We start from the raw sequence: 20,683 nt of genomic DNA on the forward strand, positions 1-20,683 counted from the left end.
GGGTATAGTGCATTTTAGAGTTGAAGAGCACCAACCACAGATACACATGCTCGCTAGACCATCTCGAAGACTAAATTCAATATAGAATCAGTGTGACGAGGTGACAAAGAGATTGTTTTACTATTGTAACATGCAGTGAATATAATTCTGTTGTCCTCTGGTTTAGAAATCAAACTCTGGTTCTCTTATTGCAGAACAAATTGTATACATTTTTCCCAGTTGTTTTACAGAGGACATTGTAACGCAAGGTATGCTACAGTATATGTGTAGGATATGCTGTGTTGGCTAATTTGCATATTCAGCTTTGTTTTTAAACCTCCATTCTAGCATACATGACACACACATCTTTCAATCTACACGCCTTTATTTGACTTTCTAATGGCAGAATGGCAGAATATGAAGAAACTGTGCAGTATGTGATTGAATGTTTCTTTAAGCCTGCAGCTAGGCCAAAACATGATTTTTTTTAAATGTCACATTTTCTTATTTCAGTTTTTGGGAGTTCATCAAACACCTACAGCAAGCAATTTGAGTTTTCAAACCTCGTTTGAGGCTGTGTTTACAATGTAGATAGAAGCAGTGTTAAACTACACCTTTTATGAGAAAATGTGCCAGAATCGAAGGTGCCAACAAATGTTATAGTTATTATAAGAATGTTTTACTGTCATATACAAAAAAAATCTGCTCCTCCCTCGATGGGGATCGATCAACTTCACGTTTTCACGGCTTCCGCCCACAACCTATAGTTGCATATTTGCATTTTTGAATTAATACTTGAGAGAGTAGCCCACCATTCACATTCTATTCCATATTCTGAGCCATAGGCCTATCCAAGCCTTTACACTTAATGTAGTTGGTCCAAAGTTGGCATCGCGACACTCACTTTAATTGGATATATAATGTATTTCTATCCCAGTTCACTTTCACTACAACAAAGTAATCAGCCTCTCTGTTTTCAGCTAGACTAACACAATACTTGTTTAATTTGATTCATTATAGAATCTTCAGCTTATTAGGACTGGACATGATTTCCTTTACAACCATGTATGTATGTATTTACGTATGTATGTATGTATGTATGTATGAATACTTTTAAATTAATTGATAGTGCAATTAAAGTGTGAAATCAAGTCAGCAGCTTCTTGACATTGAGTGCCTCGACTCCTATTAAGTTAATTGAGTATTAGACATTAGACATTTTGTGACATATTCTGGTCTAGTGGTAATGCTGCTGACTCTGGACCACACATGACCCATTGCAGCATGGATTCAAACCCTGCCTACGCTTCCTATCTGTATTCCTCTACCTTTCTGTCACCCCCTCTCATTCATAACTTGATATCTCAATAAAGAGAGAGAAAATACCAATATATATAAAGAAATTAGTAATCCAGACCATGTACGACCCAAACGTGGTGAAGGGAACATATATAGAATAATGGGTTTTGACATTGGTGGTGACTTTCTGAACTGTTATAGTTAGACCAACAGTTTAAAGTAATACAGAAATATATTGCTATTTGAGTTCTGATTGACTAAATTGACAACATTTTCTGGAAATTTGTTGTATTTTCCCTTAATTTCACCAAAAACAACCATTCACGGCTATTTGTTTAAAAATGCCTTAGTAAGTTACAAAGTATATGTAAGTTGCATAGTATAGTGTTTGTTCCTGCTGTTCTCTCCTTCTTCCCTTTTTCCTTTTCTTCAAATCTGGTATCAGTCGGTCTTCGCCCATTCATCACCCATCATGTCTGTTTCTACAGTCACAAAACTACGCCTTCTTCCACCATTGTCACTGTGATAACAGAACAGAACTACCTCGAGACCAATGATTGTTGATAAATGAAGATAGTTAAACTCAGGTCGTTTACCACTGTCTGCTTTAGGAAGTGGCTCCTTAAGCAGACAACAATGCAATAGTGGTCTGCTTAGTTAATTGACTTCCATTGGGGGAAAAGAAGGAGTGGGCTGTCTTGCTTCCCCTTCCATCTCTGCTTGAGACTCCAGAATGCTGAGTCACAATGACAAGGCAGAAATACATTCAGGGCAGAGCCTGAGTCAGTCCATACTGTAGTAGAACCAACAGGAGGTTATGACAGGAATAAGAAGTGGCGCACATTTCCCTGGGGACAGAGGGGACATGCATTTTTGTCCCCTCCCCAGTTTTATCATTGGAATGTGATACAAAACGAGGCAACGGTTGCAGGGCAGAGCCTGAGTGTTTATTCAACCCATCCAAAATATAAATATATATATGTCACAACTGAAAAAATAGTGGGAGGGAGAGAGGGTGAGGGGGAAAGAATACAGACTGAAAACACTGTGTTTCAGAACTTCAATAGACTTTACGGTATAACTTACATAACTTTGTGTGGCTTCACATGATGGACCCGGTCATGACTTTAACAACTTAACACAGGTTGAACATTACAGAAGAGATTTGCATAGAGAAATTAAGACAATTATTTGACTATTTCAATTTTAATCCTGTTTGCTCTTCTGCTAAAATTTGGTCACTTAGAACAAACTGGAAGAGTAGACGTAACAAAGTAAAAGTACATTCGGGAATACTCCATTTAGTATGATATGTTTTGTATGGTATGTATTAATTTGTGGATGTCCCATCATCAAATTGGTATTATAATAAACTAATGGTAATTCGTACAATATGTTACGAATTGCAATTTTTATAATATGTTACGATTTGCTAAACATATGATATGTTACGAATTTCAATTTGTTGTGGCTAACTTTAGCTCGGTGGCTAGGTGCTAACGTTAGCTAGGTGGCTAAAGTTAGTTAGGCTAGGGGATAAGGTTACTTTAGGGTTAAGATAAGGTTAGGCGTTAGGTTAAAGGGTTACGGTTAGGGTCAGGGGAAGGGTTAGCTAACATGCTAAGTAGTTGTAAAGTAGCTAAAAAGTAGTAAATAGTTGCAAAGTTGATAATTAGCTAAAAAGCTGAAGTTGTCCGTGACGAGTTGCAAGCAACTTTTGGGATGCTAGACGTTCACGTTATATGCTCACCCAAACTTATACTTTAGGCATGACACATAATTTAGTCAAAAAGTGATGTCCCTTTTCGCAAAAAAAAGAAGGAATGCCAAGTATGACACAGCCCTTCTTGTAACACCGGTTTAAGCATGAGTCTACTGCCACTTCCAACAGTCTGAAGAGGCTTCGTCTCATTGTCTCCAAAACTTTTTTGCACTCATAATGAAAGCATTACGCTATAAAGTGAGGTTCAGCCTAGAACAGTTGATCAAAGTAGCAGAAAGCAGGGCACATACTTCAAGGATTATCTATGTTGAAGACCCTTACCCACATTTGAAGCAGCTTCATAATTTTTCAACAAACAATGAACCTAGATAGTAGCTATGACAAACTTATAGATAGAGCCTGTTTTGGCTTACATTTTAGGAAAAAGGGGTCCCTGTTCTAAAACAATTGGAATAGAGGCACTACCTTACATACTAGGCCAGGAAAGACCAGGGTCTGTATAAATCAGTGGAGGCTGGGGGGAGGAGCTTCCCCATCCATGTAATGTTATTCAATGTGATCTAAAAGGCAAAACTGATAATCCTAAATAGGGCACTCTTGCTCTGAGAGGCTTGATGCAAACTGCCCCAGAAGACCTCAGCTGTGTTCGAATACCCATACTAACATGCTGTATACTACATACTTAATGAGTACATACTGCATACTATATACTATTAGTTCACACGGGCTCTCGAATGGCTCAGCGGTCTAAGGCACTGCATCTCAGTGCAAGCGGCGTCACCATAGTACTGCTGTAATTGAGGTATGATTGGGCCCAGTGTCGTCCTGGTTTGGCTGGAGTAGGCCGTCAATGAAAATAAGAATTTGTTCTTAAATGACTTGCCTCGTTAAATAAAGGTTACATTTGAATATACTGTAAAAGAACTGTAAACCTTTAGTTGAGCTTACTAGCGCTTCGCCTGTCTACCGGAAGCTGTTGCTTTGCAACCTCTTGCTAGCTTGTTAGCATAACAAATTACTATCTAGACATCATACGATTTCGGATGTGTTGGTAAATTCAATCTGGAGTGCCAGAGTACGCTCTGGGCATTCGTAAATTCAGAGCGTTGTCAGATTGTCCGTTTGTAAATTCAAAGCGTTTTGCTCTCTGGCCGAGGAGTTGGGTTGACTCGAGCGTTCTGACCTCACAACGGCAGTCAAGCACCCAAGCTAACCGGTTAACTTTGGCTAGCTTGCTAGCTATTTCCAGACACAAATGAGAGAACACCTCACTGACCATTTTACTCGCCCTAGCAGAGCTGGTTAGGCTGTTTTCATGTTATCCAGAGCATTGGTGACTGTAACTGTGGTGCTGGCAACAATTTAATTACAATTCAATTTCATTTAATTATTATTTTCTGCCATTTTCTTAAAATCTGAAAACGTTGTGTGGCCATGCCCGTTTTCTGAAGAATTGAATTATGGGCCCTGAAAGCACAGAAATAATGTCCACTGCTTATATACTTTGTATTTTGGCTAATTTAGTATGACATCCGGGAACTTTTGGCATACTAACTATATCCATACTATGACCAATAACCATACTACATACTCCACTTCCATCACAAATAGTATGGTTAGTGCAGTTAGTATGAGTATTCGAACACAGCTCTAGTTCTTATGAATACCAATGACGTTTCAACTACATGGCTGTATTGAGCAATAACCCAGCACCCTGAAAGCACCCTGTCAACAGTTGTGGAAGATCAGGTCATGTGAACTGAAGTTGTTAGGAAGGTTACTTTATTACTGTCGTCTTTGATTTTCATTAGCTGTAAAAAGTTTTCCACTTCACAGTTTTAGCTTAATAACCTATGTATGTTTAGATGTATGTAGCTACTGATTTTGTGTAGTTATTTATAGGCTAATGTAATCAACTGACATACCATTTGTCAACCTCATTATGTAATTTGTAACCGAAAGGTGTATCATCAAACACCATTTCTACAAAAGCCAGCCTTTCTTTCTCTGTCCACTACTGTATTCCCATACCTCATACTGAAAATTGAGCTGATATTAAAAAGTGTGATAAACCATACAGTTTTTCTTTTGGCTCTATTCTGGAAAAGGTAAACAATTAAGCTACATATGCTATTGAAACATGTGCTCTTAGAGAATGAAACAGAAGTTTACAGAACTGCGTCTCAAAGTTCAATTCCTTTTATATCCTAAATCAAACGTAGATGTAGACTATTTCTAAATTAGCCTAATATTAGAATGAGTGTTCAAATTCTTCCTATTTTCTTCTAAGGATATAACACACATACATTTTTCAACAATAACTTCTGTAGTTAGACCTGCACTGTAGCATTGCTTTTGCTTTTAGCTGATACTACTGCTTTAGATGTTTCCAATAGAATGTTACTTTGTAATAAACAAAGTTAAAAATATAAAAAAATAACAGTCCGAGATGAAGAGGTCAAGGCGAGAGCATTTACTCTGCCCAAAATCTTTCCGCGTGTGATAAGCCCATTTTTTTCAAAGTACTTGAGGATTATGATCGAATCGAAGTTTCGTAATGTTTAAGATTTTACAAATGTACTGATATATGTGGATGCATGTGATATTCCGGAAACTTTGAGAAAAATGAAGTATATTTGTGCGTGGTGTTCACACGCGTACCTGCCCTCTCATTGGCTGGAATGGTCCCACCTGATCTTGCCTGTCTTCATTCCTTGAGCACATGTATTTCCATTGATAGAGTGGTCACTCGGCTCTCTTGTCAATATAATAAATAATCTTTGCTTTAGGTCATGCGTATGAGTGGGCTCGTCTTTAAATGACCCGCCTAGTTCCTGTTGAAATTCTAAAGGTAATTGGCTACGCTCTGTGAGGGTGGATTTCACTGACGCATTCCTTTTGGAACAATAAATAGAGCGAACAAGGCTCCTTCTAGTTCACAAGTCTGAGAAGACGCATGAAGAAGTTCTTGCTTCAACAGTGATTGAACGGAACTCCTCTGCCTTCGTCCCGCATTATAGAACATTAAGGATTAATGACATAGCACTTACTTGAACTATAATAGCAATATAGTTTAAACTCTATTTTTGTATTTTTAGTTTGATATAAAATAAAAAATCTGCCAAGATGGAGTCTCAGATCCGCCAGAACTATCACCACGATTGCGAAACTGCCATCAACCGGATGATCAATTTGGAGATGTTTGCCTCCTACACCTACACTTCAATGGTAAGGAGTCTACCAAGATGACCGTTTTGTTGAGCTACCTGTTATTATGCCTGGTCCTAAATGGCTCTTTTTCCACTTGAATTTTCTGTAGGTCTAGACAATTTAATAGCCAAGAATCTCAACTCCGTGAAGTACATTTGAGTTTTACTTGGCAAGGCTATTAAGACTTTCCAGTTAGAAATGGCATACAAATGAAGTTGGGAATCTATCCTACCTCCTGTCAGAGCGCGTAACTACTCATTGACAGGTTAAATGTCAGGTTACCAAGTAGACAACAGACTGATTCATCCCTATATCATCAAGCTTAGTTGCCACAACAAGAACAGAATGCTGTCATGTTTGTCATATTTTTTATTCTAACTACAATGTTTAATGTTTATCCACCCAGGCTTTCTATTTCTCCCGTGACGATGTGGCTCTGCGTGGCTTCGCGCATTTCTTCAAGGAGAACAGCGACGAGGAGCGGGAGCACGCGGACAAGCTACTCTCCTTCCAGAACAAGAGAGGTGGACGCATTTTACTCCAGGACATCAAGGTGAGCGCCTGAGCATCAAACTCATTTAGATTGTAGACTGATGTTTTTCCTCCATGGAGGAAAGTGTCTACAGAGTTTAGTTGATCGAGAGAACCTGGAGTAGTCCTAAACATATTGCCTCTAACCACTGAACTGAAACTGTGAGGGGTGTAACTCTGTTCACTTTATCTTAACCTTAACATCTGCTAGTAGTCCTTAACACTTCTGTGTTCACTCTGTCCTGTGTAGAAGCCAGAACGTGATGAGTGGGGCAATGGGCTGGAGGCCATGCAGTGTGCTCTGCAGCTGGAGAAGAATGTGAACCAAGCCCTGCTGGACCTGCACAAAATTGCCTCTGACAAGGTTGACCCCCATGTAAGTTATGGTGGAACCACATATATGTATCACATAGAATACAGGTACTGTCCCAGGAGATGATAAGGTTGTTGTAGCTCTGATAACTAATGACACAGGATGTTTACCTGCTTCGACACACGCACACAATAGTCCACAGATGCACACAATGCAGCTAATGCGTAAGGGGCGGCAGGTTGTCTAGGGGTTAGAGATTTGGGCCTTAAAGGGTGCTGGATTGAATCCCAGAGCTGACAAGGTAAATGTGTTCTGCCCCTGAACAAGGCATTGTTCCACTTTAGGATGCCATTGTAAAGTGTTTGTTAATGGACTTGTCTCGTTAAATAGACACCTCATTATCTACACTTATGCCATTACCACCAGGCTCTTGTGTGTTACTGTAATTACTATTACAATAGTCGGTATTCATTATTTTGTCTGACCTGTGTGTTCCCTCTTTAGCTGTGTGACTTTCTGGAGACCCATTACCTGAATGAGCAGGTGGAGGCCATTAAGAAGCTGGGAGACTACATCACCAACCTCACCAAGATGGATGCTGTCAAAAACAAGATGGCAGAGTACCTGTTTGACAAGCACACCCTGGGAGGCCAGAGCTAAACCACTTCCATCCCCAGGCTACGGCCTCATGCCTCAGACCAGGACTCCTGGCTTCTCTGATAAATCCTCCTGGCTTTGCTTTTATAGGGATGGGAGAGTGTTAAACTGGTGAATTGCAACACTGCTGTGACATTGTTTCTGTTGACAACACTACTGTATTTTGGAGGCAAGGCTTCTTGTAAAACAATTAAAAAAATATCACGTAAGTTTGTTACTGTTTTTGAAGTGTTGACCTGTAGTAATGGATGTTGTATCAGTCTAGTCAGGAGCTTTGCTCTTTTACTGAGCGTCTTCATACCAGTGAGAAATATTTAATTGTAGACCTACTAGTGACTGAGGGTCACAACAATAGAAGTTAAACATGAGTTTTAAAGGATGTTACCTCTGACCACAGGGTGGCACTATTACACGATACAGTAAAGGACATGTCAATTAAGGACCCAGCTGTCAAATCTAGCTCCATAGGAGTGAAATTGTTACCTACAATTGATGTAGACCTTTACACTGCATCACAAGTTTATTAGACAGCCTAGAGGTCAATCAAAACCGTTAGCCAGCTGGTATGGCACATTTCTCTAGTGATGGGAAGTTCGGCTCTGACTGGCAAATCTCCACTCATTATTTATTTTAGTTGGTAATGCCCAATAGTTCCCCTAAGTTACTGAACGCTGTCATTGTGGTAATTAACAGGCAAACCAAACTCTAATACTTGAACTGAAAAATATTGTTTTCAAGATATAGTAAAGGAGTTTCTGGTGGCTAGACCACTTGGTTAAAGGGGAAGATGTTCTAATCAGCAATGGAATTTTCAATTACTGTTCAACTTTATTCTTTATACAACCAATTATTGACATGGTATTGAGGATCTTGGTTTATATTTAGGGCAGCTTTGTCATTCTATTTGAAAACATATTTTACACAAAGCCACAGAGGGCCAGAGATTTGTAATCTGATGTACCCAAAAAGGCCACTAAATGGCATCTGATGTACCCAAAAAGGCCACTAAATGGCATCTGATTAAATTGCATATTCCTTAATTTACCAACATTTGTATTGATGGATCCCTATTAGCTGCTGTCAAGGCAGCAGTTACTCTTCATGGGGTCCAGCAAAATAAAGGCAGTTCTATACATTAACTAACCTTACATTGAAAAGATTTCACAAAACATAAAGGGTTCCCACTCAGGCCACTACTCTACCACCACATCTACAGTGAATATGTAATTGTGTTTTTATGGTTTTAAATCTTTACTGCTTGAGTTACTTGATGTGGAATAGCAGCCATGTCATGGCTCTCTGTAGTACTGTGCACCTTCCATAGTCTGTCCTGGACTTGGGAATTGTGATGAGACCTGGCGGTATGTCTTGTAGCTCTCTGCGTACATTTAAGGGTGAGCTGTGCAGGCCATTTCTGGGCCAATTGTAATTTTCCTAAGTCCTTTTTTGTGGCACCTGACCACATGACTGGACAGTAGTCCAGATGCGACAAAACAAGGGCCTGTAGAACCTACCTTGTTGAAAGCGTTAAGAAGGCAGAGCAGTGCTTTATTATGGACAGATCTATCCCCATCTTAGCTAGTGTTGTATCCTGATGTTTTTACCATTTCAGAAGTTTATTCTCAACTTGTTACATTTCCACATTATCCATTACAAGATTTAGTTGAGGTTCAGGGTTTAGTGTTTTTATTTTATGTCCCAAATACAATGCCTTTAGTTTTTGAAATTCATGTATTTAGGACTAACTTATTTCTTGCCACCCATTCTGAAAATGACTGCAGCTCTTAAGTGTTGCAGTGATTTCACCTACTCTGGTAGCTGATGTGTGTAGTGTTGAGTCACAGACACACAGGCTTCACTCAGCACCAGTGCAAGTCATGAGTAAAGATAGAAAAAGTAAGGGGCCTAGACAGCTGCTCTGGGGAATGCCTGACTCTTCCTAGATTATGTTGGAGAGGATTCCATTAAAGAACACCCTCTGTGTTCTGTTAGACAAGTAACTCTAGATCCACAATATAGCAGGGGATGTAAAGCCATAACACTTACGCTTTTTCCAGCAGCAGATTATGATCAATAATGTAAAAAGCTGCAGAGAAGTGCTTTATTTATTTTTAATCTTTATTTATTTAACTAGGCTAACTAAGTCGGTTAAGAACAAATTCTTATTTACAATGACGGCCTAACAAAAGGCAAAAGGCCTTTCACGACAAGAGAGACAACACTACATAAAAAGAGATCAAAGACAACAACATAGCATGGTAAGCAGTAACAGGAGTCCGTTGTAACAGATAGGCCTACATTATTAAGTATATATACATACTTGGCTGAGTACCAGTGGAAAGTTTGGGACAGTCAAGTCAGCAATAGTCTATGTTGCTAGCAACAAGATAATGTTTTGAGTTTATGATCTTGCTCACTGGTTCTCAAACCTAGTCCTGGGGACCCAAACGGGTGCACATTTTTGTTTTTGCCCTAGCACTACACAGCTGATTCAAATGATCAACTCATCAAAAGGCTTTGATTATTTGAATCAGCTGTGTAGTGCTTGGGAAAAAACTAAAATGTGCACCCCTTTGGGTCCCCGGGACCAGGATAGAGAACCACTGATCTAGCTAATGATTAGCACACTGGGGTAAATGTTGATGGGCAACCCCATAATATAGGTTGTCATGCTTATTGCTAAATAACACACCTGCCTGAAAATTTGGACCGATATGGTATTTGTTTTTAGTCATTGCAGCTTAAGGTGGCAATACCAGTTATTGAGTGTGAGGGGGAAATTACTTTGTTAAACAGGGGAATTAGGTGTTGCGTAACTTGGTTAATTAAATAAATAAAATAAGTATCATTTTTTTTGTTATTTGTAAACTCATGTTCCCTTTATCTTATATTAGGTTTTGGGTGAAGATCTGATAACATTCAGTATCAAAAATATGCAAAAATAGAGAACATCCGAAAGGGGGAAATACTTTTGTACGGCACTGTATATATACATTGAGTGTATAAAACATCAAGAACAACTTCCTAATACTGAGTTGCAAACTCCCCTTTTCCCCTCAGAACAACCTCAATTCGTTGGGGCAAGGACTCGATCTACAGGGTGTCGAAAGCATTCTACAGGGATGCTTGTTCATGTTGACTCCAATGCTTCACACAGTTGTGTTAAATTGGCTGTATGTCCCTATCTGAGGTGGATCATTCTTGATACACACAGGAAACTATTGAGTGTGAAAAACTAAGGGGTTTGGTGGTGATTTTCTAAACTGTTAGTTAAACCAACAGTTTAAAGTAATATTGAAAAATATTGTTACTTGAGTTGTGATTGGGGTACATTGGCCAAATGATCAGGAAAGTTGTTGGTGTATTTTCCCTCCAACATTCATAAGAAACAACCATATTACAGCTATTTGTTTAAAATGCCTTGGTAAGTTACATAATATGTTACTACTGTTCTCTACTTCTTCCCTTTTTTTCCTAGTCTCAGGACGTTTTCGCCCTCATCACCGCTCAAGTCTGTTTCAATAGTCATGAGACCTAGTCTCCTTCCACCATTGTCACGGTGATAGTGGGGTACTCCATAGACACCAATGCGATAGCGGTCTGCATAGTCCTTGACATCCATTGAAACAGAACCATTGAGGGAGTGAACATTTTGCGTCCTCTTCCGTCTCTGTTTGGGTCTCCAGAATGCTGAGTCACAATGACAAGGCAGAAATACAGCCAGGGCAGAGCCTGAGTCATTCCATACTGTAGTACAACCAACGGGAGGTTATGACAGGAGAAAGAGTGGGGAGGAGGGAGAGAAATAGGAAGAGGGGGAAAGAGTACAGACTAAAAACGCTGTGTCACCCTTCAGAAGAGTTCTATAATGGTTAATCATTTATAGTATTACTATCACTTCTGTTTATAACTTTAACTTAAGAACATTCTTAGTTTGTACGATAAAATTGTAATGCTAAGAGATGGATAAAAATGTACAGGGTGGGTACCTGGAGGAAAATAAGGGAGGGTCATGCTTTTTCAATTTCAGTCAAGGGGAGAGTTTAGTATGTTTTTAAATGTAGTCCAAGGGAGGGTCATGTAATTTGAAATTCTCTGTTGGTTGTGAAATATGAAGTGTCCCTATAGGTTATTTAGCGTGGTCTCAATCAAATGATTCATAGCCTATAGGCTACAGGCTACGAAGTGCATCCTCAGAGAAGCACAGAGAAAAGTTATATTTCTAAGATAGCTGCTGGGATAGTGTAAATAAAACTAGACTGCTTACACACTGCAACGGATATTCCAACCCTGAGGCCTGCTCTGCCCTTGCTGATCAATACCGTTTTTTTTGCTGCCTAACCAATGTTGCGCTGTGTAGGCCTATAGCCTATGTTCTGTTCGTCCAAAAAATGCAATATCTTGCGCGTAGACTAGCCTATAGCCTATGTTCTGTTCAGTTTGAGAAGGAGAGCATTTGAGGACCGGAGGTCAACTTTGATAGCTTGCTACTACTATAATTGATTTCAAGAAAAACAATATGTTTCTTGCCCATGATGTATTTATCCAAGTTATTGACATCACAATAAGCCAGATTTGAGTTACTTACATTGTGGTGCTGAAACTTGAAGCAGCAGTCACGGCACAATCAATTGGAAATGGACAGCTGATAGTGCTGAAAATAGGCAAATTGGAGAAGGAATAATTCATTTAAACCGTCTTCATTTAATTAGACTTTACTAACAACAAGAGGGCTTTGTGTTGGAGCCATTTTCTTCCTTTCTGTTTAAGAAATAAGAGGTAGCTCTACCTGTTTGACAGACAGAATTAGGCTATAGGCTGCTATATCCATAGATTTGTCGTTCAATTCCTCCACCCACCATGCACTCTTTAAATAGCCTCCCTCCTACTCAGTGAAGTACTGTTAAGTTAAAACCAGTACTGGAATTGATGGGGTATGAGAGGGCATGCCATAGGCCTACCTTTTATTGAAGAAAATGTCAAAAAGAAAATGGCTACCATAAAACAGATCCGATTACATATAGTGATCTTTAACAGCACTCTGGTCCGTTACCCATTGTTATCTTAAGATTTGGAATAAAATAAAACCGATCCAATTACATACAGTGATCTATAACAGCACTTTGGTCCGTTATGCTTTATGCAAAAAACAACTTGAAAATACCCTGGAAAGACATGACTGCATAGTAACCTAACTTTTGAAAGAAAGTACTGTAGTCAGATTCCTAACAGGGACAGATTCATTGGAAACAAGACACACTGATTTGGCATTGGAGAAATATGATAAGATCACTGGTGGGGTAAACCCCCCAAAAAAAAAAAAAGAAATGTAGCTGCATGCCAGCAAAGCACTAAACAATACATTAATTGCACGTTAACGGTGCCCAAAATGTCAGGGCCTACATAAAGATTTTCCAACAGCAGGCTCAACACCTTACTCCTGCTACACCTGGCAGCAATACAGTTCATTCAGCCTCAATTACTGCCTTTATAAAAAACAGATAGCTGGTATGGCTGACTTGCCAAATCAGATGTTTCTACTGACAATTGAGAAGCACAACTGATGGCATAAGGGGACGACGAGCGGTTAAGAGGCAATGCGTAATTTCGGTAAAGACATTAATGTGTGAAGTAGGATGAATGTAGTCAATATAACTATTTGTTCAGTACTTTTGAAACGTACAGCGGCAGAATTAAGAACATGGGCCGTTCTTACAGTATTCTCCCTGTGCACCAAGTCAGAACCGTAGGATAAACAAAGGGGGCATATAAGCAGACAATGAAAGCTCTTACAATATTTGTTGATGACATTTCTCTAAAACAGGCTTTAGGCTACATGTGCAACACCAAGTGCGAACAGTAGGCTAAGTTATGAGGGGGGAAAGGACCCAATTATTTGAGTAAGGGACATGGGCTACTAACAGTTTACTACACAGCATACACTTGGTATTACTTTATTAGCTACAGTATGTATATCTCCCTGGCATATTACATAATTTATGCAGCAGCATACAACGCCTTTCTGGACTCATCTGTGTGTGATGTGCTCACATGAACAGGAAGGTTGCGCGGCGGTCCTTTGTGGACAAATTTTGTCATCAAAGTCTGGCATCCTCTGGATTTATGGTGCTTTCAAGACAACTGGAAACTCTACAAAAAAAACACGGTTGAATCATGAAGTCAGTGATCTTCAGGTCGGAGCTCCAGAAAGATGCCTGAGTTCCCGACATGGAATTCCAAGTTGAATTCAAATACCGTTCAAAACGTATTTTCCCAGTCTGAGCTTTCTGAGTTCCCAGTTGTCTTGAACTCACTGAAGTCTGAGATTTCCCAGTTCCAAGTTTCTAGTTGTTTTGAACTCAGCCATTGGCATGGCCAATGTTGAATGTCTATCCTTTTAAGCTTCGAAAAGAGAACCTTAACCCCAGACTTGGACCACAAACCAACTCCACTGAATAGTAGGCTAGTGATTGCTTTGCAATGCTTGCATTCAGCCACTGATTCCTTCCAAACCACTCATTGTTGAATTTGCAATTACCAATTTGATGTGCAATGTTTATGTCCAATGGCCGATTAGCACCGATACGTTTTATCTATAATTTCTCTTCAGAATTCCCTTCATTTGACAAGGAGTGAAAAGGATTTGCCAGTAGATTGTCAACTTAATTCATGATGATGACCGCTAACTTGCTAACTAAGATTTTGAAAGTTTGATGTTGACATGATCAGTCCAATCAAAGCTACGGTAGATATAACGTGATTTGACATCATTTTATCTGTGGCCAATGACCTTGAGCCTTCTTAGATGGGCACTTCTTATGTAACTACATGGCAGCACCGAAGGGGGTTGAATTTCCGAGCTCTCCCCTTACATTTTTCTTTGACGTAGTGTCCCCATGAGTGTCAGAACACTGAGCCAATCATGGTGCAAGTAGAGAACATTACCAACCCCTACGCTCTGTATGTTCTTGCTGCCCCACCACCACCACAGAAAGCACTGAGCTAGGTGGAAACACCTGCATTTTGGAGGTGCCTTACTCAAGAAAGCAAAAGAAGAGACAATGTTTGTATGTGGTTTCATTAACTTAATGTTTTTTCTTTTCTATTCTTTGTACATTGTTTGCAAACTGATATGTGACACATATCACATGACATTTTGCCAGATTAACATGCAAAACAGGTGAGGCTCAAACAAAGCTAAACATGAAAAACCAAGCTGCCCTGAATGACAGGTCATCACTGGATAAGATGAACACATAGGGCTATCTCCATGTCCAGTCTTAGCCTGTAATTTGAGTAATTTGTGTAGTATTAAAAAATATTCTGCTAGTATGTAAAATTCCGTAGAGTTGCATGAATTGTTTATAATGGCACATTTTTCTGCAAATACGATGATAGACTCATGCAATGCTTTTACTATGAATTAGATCTTTCCAACCTTACTCTTGTCCATAGGGGTCTGTGAACACACAACCTTCTGGCCTGCAGCCCTGTGCGCTATCAAAATTCCTGCGTTGCCATGTAGTGCTGACAGGACGAAGAACAGTTTCTGAAACGGCATATCTAAGGCTCTGGTGTCTCCAAGAGGTGAGGTTAAACTGTAAGGATGTTCTGTTATCCACTTTGTTTTAATTGTTGGGGCATGAGGAGTGTCACTTGTTTTTTTATCAAGCGTTCAGTGAAGGTTTAGGTAAAATATAATTTGCTGAACGTAGACATCCATTTCCATTTCAGAGATGTCCGATTTTCTCTGTGTAACCCTTATTATAAATAACGTTCACTCCTGAAGTTGACCCTTCTGCTAAAACAAGGTCACTTTGAATGAGTGAGGGTTTCAGCTGACTAACAACACTTCATAAGGTTGCTGCTGACGAGCAACAGTTGAGGTGACAGCAAATACAGGAACATTTGTCCTTTTGTGAGACTATGAAAATGACTCACAATCTCAATCCTCCTGATCTGAATCATGGATTACCATCTCTCCTAAGCATTACACATTCTTTTGTCAAAAACTAACAATTTCCGCAAAGAAAAAGAACGCTAGGTATGTCACAGGCCTTTTGCAACACCGGTTATAATTTAAAAAATTATAATAATAAACCTAGATAGTAGCTATGACTTATAGAGCCGGTTTTGGAGAGAGGGAGCAGGAGTAGGTGTGACAGTACCCCCTCCCGACGATGCCGACCAGGAGGACGGCCCTAGGTCAATGAGAAGGCAATGACGGCGGAGATGGAAATCCTGGACAATGTTGGGGTCTAGGATGTCGTCGTCCGAAACCCAACAGCTTTCCTCTGGGCCGCACCCCTCCCAGTCCACCAGGTACTGAAGCTGACGTCGGGAGTCCAATAGGGACCTGACGGCATAGGTAGGGGTCCAATCAATGTTCAGTTGAGGCGGAGTGGTGTCATGGGGGACGCATCAGCCAGTGGACCGGGAACCACCGACCTGAGGAGGGTAACATGACAAAAGGTTAAGATCTGGTAGTTGGTGGGGAGTTGAAAATGGTAAGTTACCTCATTGACCCTTCGGAGGACCGTGAAGGGCCCCACAAACTGGGGGGCTCAGCTTCCGGGAGGGCAGGCGGAGCTGGAAGTTCCTTGTGGAGCGCCAGATGCAATCACCAGGAAGGGACACAGGAGCCGGTCTGCCTGATCCTTCTGACAGCGGACTGCGTGCCGGAACCACTCATCGACTGCAGGGGCATCGGTCTGGCTCGGAGTCCCCGTAGCCAGGGCCGACTGATTTCCCAGGATGCACTGGAAGGGAGTCAGCCCGGTGTAGGAGTGACAAAGTGAGTTCTGGCTGTACTCCACCTAGGGAAAGAAACGGGCCCACTCCCCCTGTCAGTCATGGCAGTGACTCCCTCGGAACCTCCCCAGATCCTGGTTGGTGCTTTCTACCTGCCCGTTGGACTGAGGCTGGTATCCGGATGTGAGATTGGCTTTGGCCCCCAGCTTCTCCATGAAGGCTCTCCATAACCGCTACATGAATTGGTGGCCACGGTCAGATACGATGTCCTCTGTAAGGCCATAGTGCCAGAAGACCTGCTGGAACAGTGCCTCAGCGACCTGGAGAGCGGTACGGAGACCAGAGTGATAAAATGGCAGGATTTGGAGAATCTGTACACAACAACCAAAACAGTGGTGAAACCATTAGACGGGGGATAACGAAGTCTATGGACAGATGGGACCAGGGCCCTGAGGCACGGGAAGGGGAAGTAGTTTCTCTGCTGGAGCGTGCCGGGTTGATTCGGTTTGGGTACATATGGAGCAGGAGTTGACATAGCAGGCGATGTCCTGGGTGATACCTGGGTGTCCAGAGGCGAGGAATGCGTGTGCCCAGGTGAACAGCCGATCTCTTACCCCCGTGGTGACGTAGATGCGTTCTGGAGTGCCGGTAGCAGGAGCGGATTCCTTCCCCAGAGCCTGCCGGATGTCCACATCTACGTCACAAAACACAGGGCCAATGATACGGGAGGACCGACTGATGGGCTGGAGGGCACTTTCAGGACTCTCAACTGGTGTGGAACCACAGGTTACAGGAAAGAAGGTCTTCAGGCAGTGATTTTTATCCTCGACCAGGAGATGGTGGGGTTATGACATTGGAGCCACGGGGGAGGCCAAGGATGACTTTGTGATGATGACTTTGTGCAGTGATGATAAGGAAGGGAAGGCTTTCCTGGTGCATGGGTCCCATGGTGAGGGTGAGTGGTGCTGTAATGTGTGTGATTATGCCGGATCCCAATGGTTGCTTTTCCTGGGCTTGGACTGGAAAAGGAGAGGAAAGCGGATGCCAATTTATGGTCAGGGAGAAAGCCAAGTCCTGGGCGATGAAGTTCCCTGCGGCCCCGGAGTCCATTAGAGCTGTAGAGACCACACTTGAGGGACAGCCAGCCAGTAAAATGGGAACCAGAAAGGGTAAGGAGGAAAACGATGATGGAAAACTCACACCTACCCTGGAGACGGAAGATTACGAGGTAATCGTCTCTGCCCTAACTCTGAGTTGCAACACACCAGACAACGCTGAAGCTGGTGCCCCCTCCTGGCCGCAACAGGGACAGAGCCCCAGCTGTCTCTGGTGATGCTACTCTGCCTAGGAAAGGTGTGTGGCCCGTACCTCCATGGGTTCAGGCTCTCCAGAAGAGAATGAGGAGTGCCGGCTCATTCCATCTGCTGGAGGCTGCCACAGTCCAAAAGGTGAGGGCATACTCCGCAGCAGTCTGGGCACCTTGCTCACCTCCCTCTCTGCCCTCTGGAGGATGGTCAAAGACCGCCCTGAACAGAACCATGAACCACTCATAGGAACCAAGCTCCTCCTCTCCTCTCTCCCAGACAGCCGTAGCCAATGCCAACGCCCGCCAGATCAGCAGGGAAATGACCGTGGCAACCTTGGACCTCTCGGTGGTGGGGTCTCCCATCTGATGGGCGAAATAGAGGGAGCACTGGAGTAGGAAGCCACGGCATTTCGATGGAGTACGTCATACTTCTCCAAAAGGGACAGTACGTCATCGCTGACCTGGGTGGACGGCTGGGTAGGCTGGGGGACTGGCTCACTGTGACGACCTGTGGTACGAGGACCTCTGATAGGGTATGGAGAGCCATGCTAGTTGTATCGAGGTGGTGGAGAATGCGGAGGACCTCCTCCATGGCCGTACCCAGTTGCGCCAACTGGTCGTGGTGTTCCGGTGGAGTAGATGACCCTGTTCCCAGACCTTCTGGATGATGGTTTTCTTCTCTACTGCTTCCATATTGAGAGGAAGTATTCTGCCGTGTATACACAGTGAGTCAGGAAGCATATGCAGAAAGAGAGTGCAAGGCAACAATAACAAAACAGGGGATATGTACTGAACAGGAAAACAAACCAATAATGCTTGATGACTGAGGCTACTGATGACTAAATAAAAGGGAAGATGATCAAGTTGATGAGGAAGTCCAGGTGTGCGTAACGATGTGGAGGCGTGACATACATATATTTCCACAAAATATATCACATCACACTTGCTCAGACCCAATGTATCCACACCCAATGTTGTTTCTAATTCTTATGAAACTCTACCCCATATGACTTCAAATTGTGTTATGTTGTTTCTGTCTATAGTCAACACACTCTCCATCTTGTTCCAATACCAGTTATTTTTAAGTCTTGGTTCCAATAGTTCATCTTTTTTTCTCCATAGATTGTGAGTCGGATAGGCTCTCTGCAAGGTTTTGTAAATCTTACTTATCACTTGCGTATCTTTTTATAACTCAAATAGGATTCCCTCAACATTGCTTTGATCTCCAAAAGCTTTTAGGTATCATATAGTGTATTCGGAAAGTATTCAGACCCCTTGACTTTTTCCACTTTTTGTTACGTTACAGCCTTATTCTAAAATGTATTACATTTTTTCCCCCCATCAATCTACACACAATGTCCCATAATGACAAAGCAAAAACAGGTTAAGAAATGTTTGCAAATGTATTCAAAAATTAAACATTGAAATATCACATTTACTTAAGTATCCAGCAGTGATGTAAAGTACTTAAGTAAAAATACTTGAAAGTACGACTTATCTGTACTTTACTATTTATATTTTTGACAACTTTATACTTTTACTTCACTACATTCCTAAAGAAAATTATATACTTTTTACTCCATACATACCCAAAAGTACTCATTACACTTTGAATGCTTAGCAGGAGAGGAAAATGGTCTAATTCACACAATTATCAAAAGAACATCACCTGTCATCTGTACTTCCTCTGATCTGATGACGCACTAAATACATGCTTCATTTGTAAAGAATGTCTGAGGGTTGCAACATCCGTAAATAAATACAAATATTTCCATGAAAGCTGTACACCACCAGGGTACAAAGATTGTCTTAGGGTCATTTTTGACCCGGCAGTTTTACAATCATTTACACACCACATAAACCACAAAGACACACACACAATGAGAAATTGAGATTATGTCTGCTACTTATTGAACTCAGACAAAATTACAACTTTTTTTGTTTTAATCTGAAGAAGGAAATGGGGAAGAATTACAACCCAGAGCACGATGCATCATCTTCCGATGAAGAAATCCCCCAAGCTGAAAGAGAGACATTTTTATCAAAGAATAGCAAAATAACATGGTCCTTGTCACCATATGACAACCAGGGCAGGATGCCCAACCCAGGGCCCACTAGACATGCAGTTGCCCATGCCCAGGACATCGCCTCAACATTCTACATGTTCATCACACCAGCCATCGAAAAAAATCATCCTGGAGATGACAAATTTGGAGGGTTTCCGTAAATATGGAGACATCTGGAAAAGGATGGATGAGATTGATCTGTGTGCCTAAATAGGGCTGATAATCTTAGCTGGTGTATATAGGTCCCGAGACGAAGTTACATGTAGTCTCTGGGATGCAGAGAGTGGAAGGGCGATTTTCAATGCCACGATGCCACTGAAAGTCTTCCACACTTTCTCAAGAATGCTACGATTTGATAACCGTGAGAAAAGACCTGCAAGATGTATGGGAGACAAACTGGCGGCCATAAGAGAGGTCTGGGTTTCCTCCATACCTGTAATATCATTGATTTATGTCACTGTTTTCTGTGACACTGATACTTATTACTGATAGTAATCTCTTTTGTCAAAAGGTTGCTGTCCTTTCCGGCAGTATATTCCCAGCAAGCCAGCAAAGTATGGCATCAAGACATGGGTGGCCTGTGACGCACAATCCAGCTACGCTTGGAAGATGCAAGTCTACACAGGGAGCCGACCGGTGGGGGCCCAGAGAAGGGACGGGGGTTGTGCTTGATGTGACAGATGGACTGAGGGGGCACAATGTCACGTGTGACAATTTCTTCACCTCTTATGAACTCCGCCAGCAGCTCCTGAAGAGGAAGAGCACCATGGTTGGCACAGTTATAAAGAACAAGCCTGAGCTCCCCCCTGCACTCCTCGCTACAAGGGAGAGAAAGGACTTCTCATCAA

At 41.7% G+C, this 20,683-nt stretch overlaps 1 protein-coding gene across 1 annotated transcript; it reads left to right on the plus strand.

The window, feature by feature from the left end:
- Positions 1-5,872: 5,872 nt before the first annotated feature.
- LOC112240154 (ferritin, middle subunit) lies at positions 5,873-7,921 on the plus strand. Its single transcript, XM_024408497.2, has 4 exons — positions 5,873-6,229; positions 6,618-6,764; positions 6,993-7,118; positions 7,560-7,921. Exons 1-4 carry the CDS (start codon positions 6,128-6,130, stop codon positions 7,713-7,715), a joined length of 531 nt encoding a protein of 176 aa, XP_024264265.2. The 5' UTR covers positions 5,873-6,127; the 3' UTR covers positions 7,716-7,921.
- The last annotated feature ends 12,762 nt before the right edge of the window (positions 7,922-20,683 follow it).

This window comes from Oncorhynchus tshawytscha, linkage group LG09 (genome assembly GCF_018296145.1).
Source record: "Oncorhynchus tshawytscha isolate Ot180627B linkage group LG09, Otsh_v2.0, whole genome shotgun sequence".
NCBI lineage: Eukaryota > Metazoa > Chordata > Actinopteri > Salmoniformes > Salmonidae > Oncorhynchus > Oncorhynchus tshawytscha.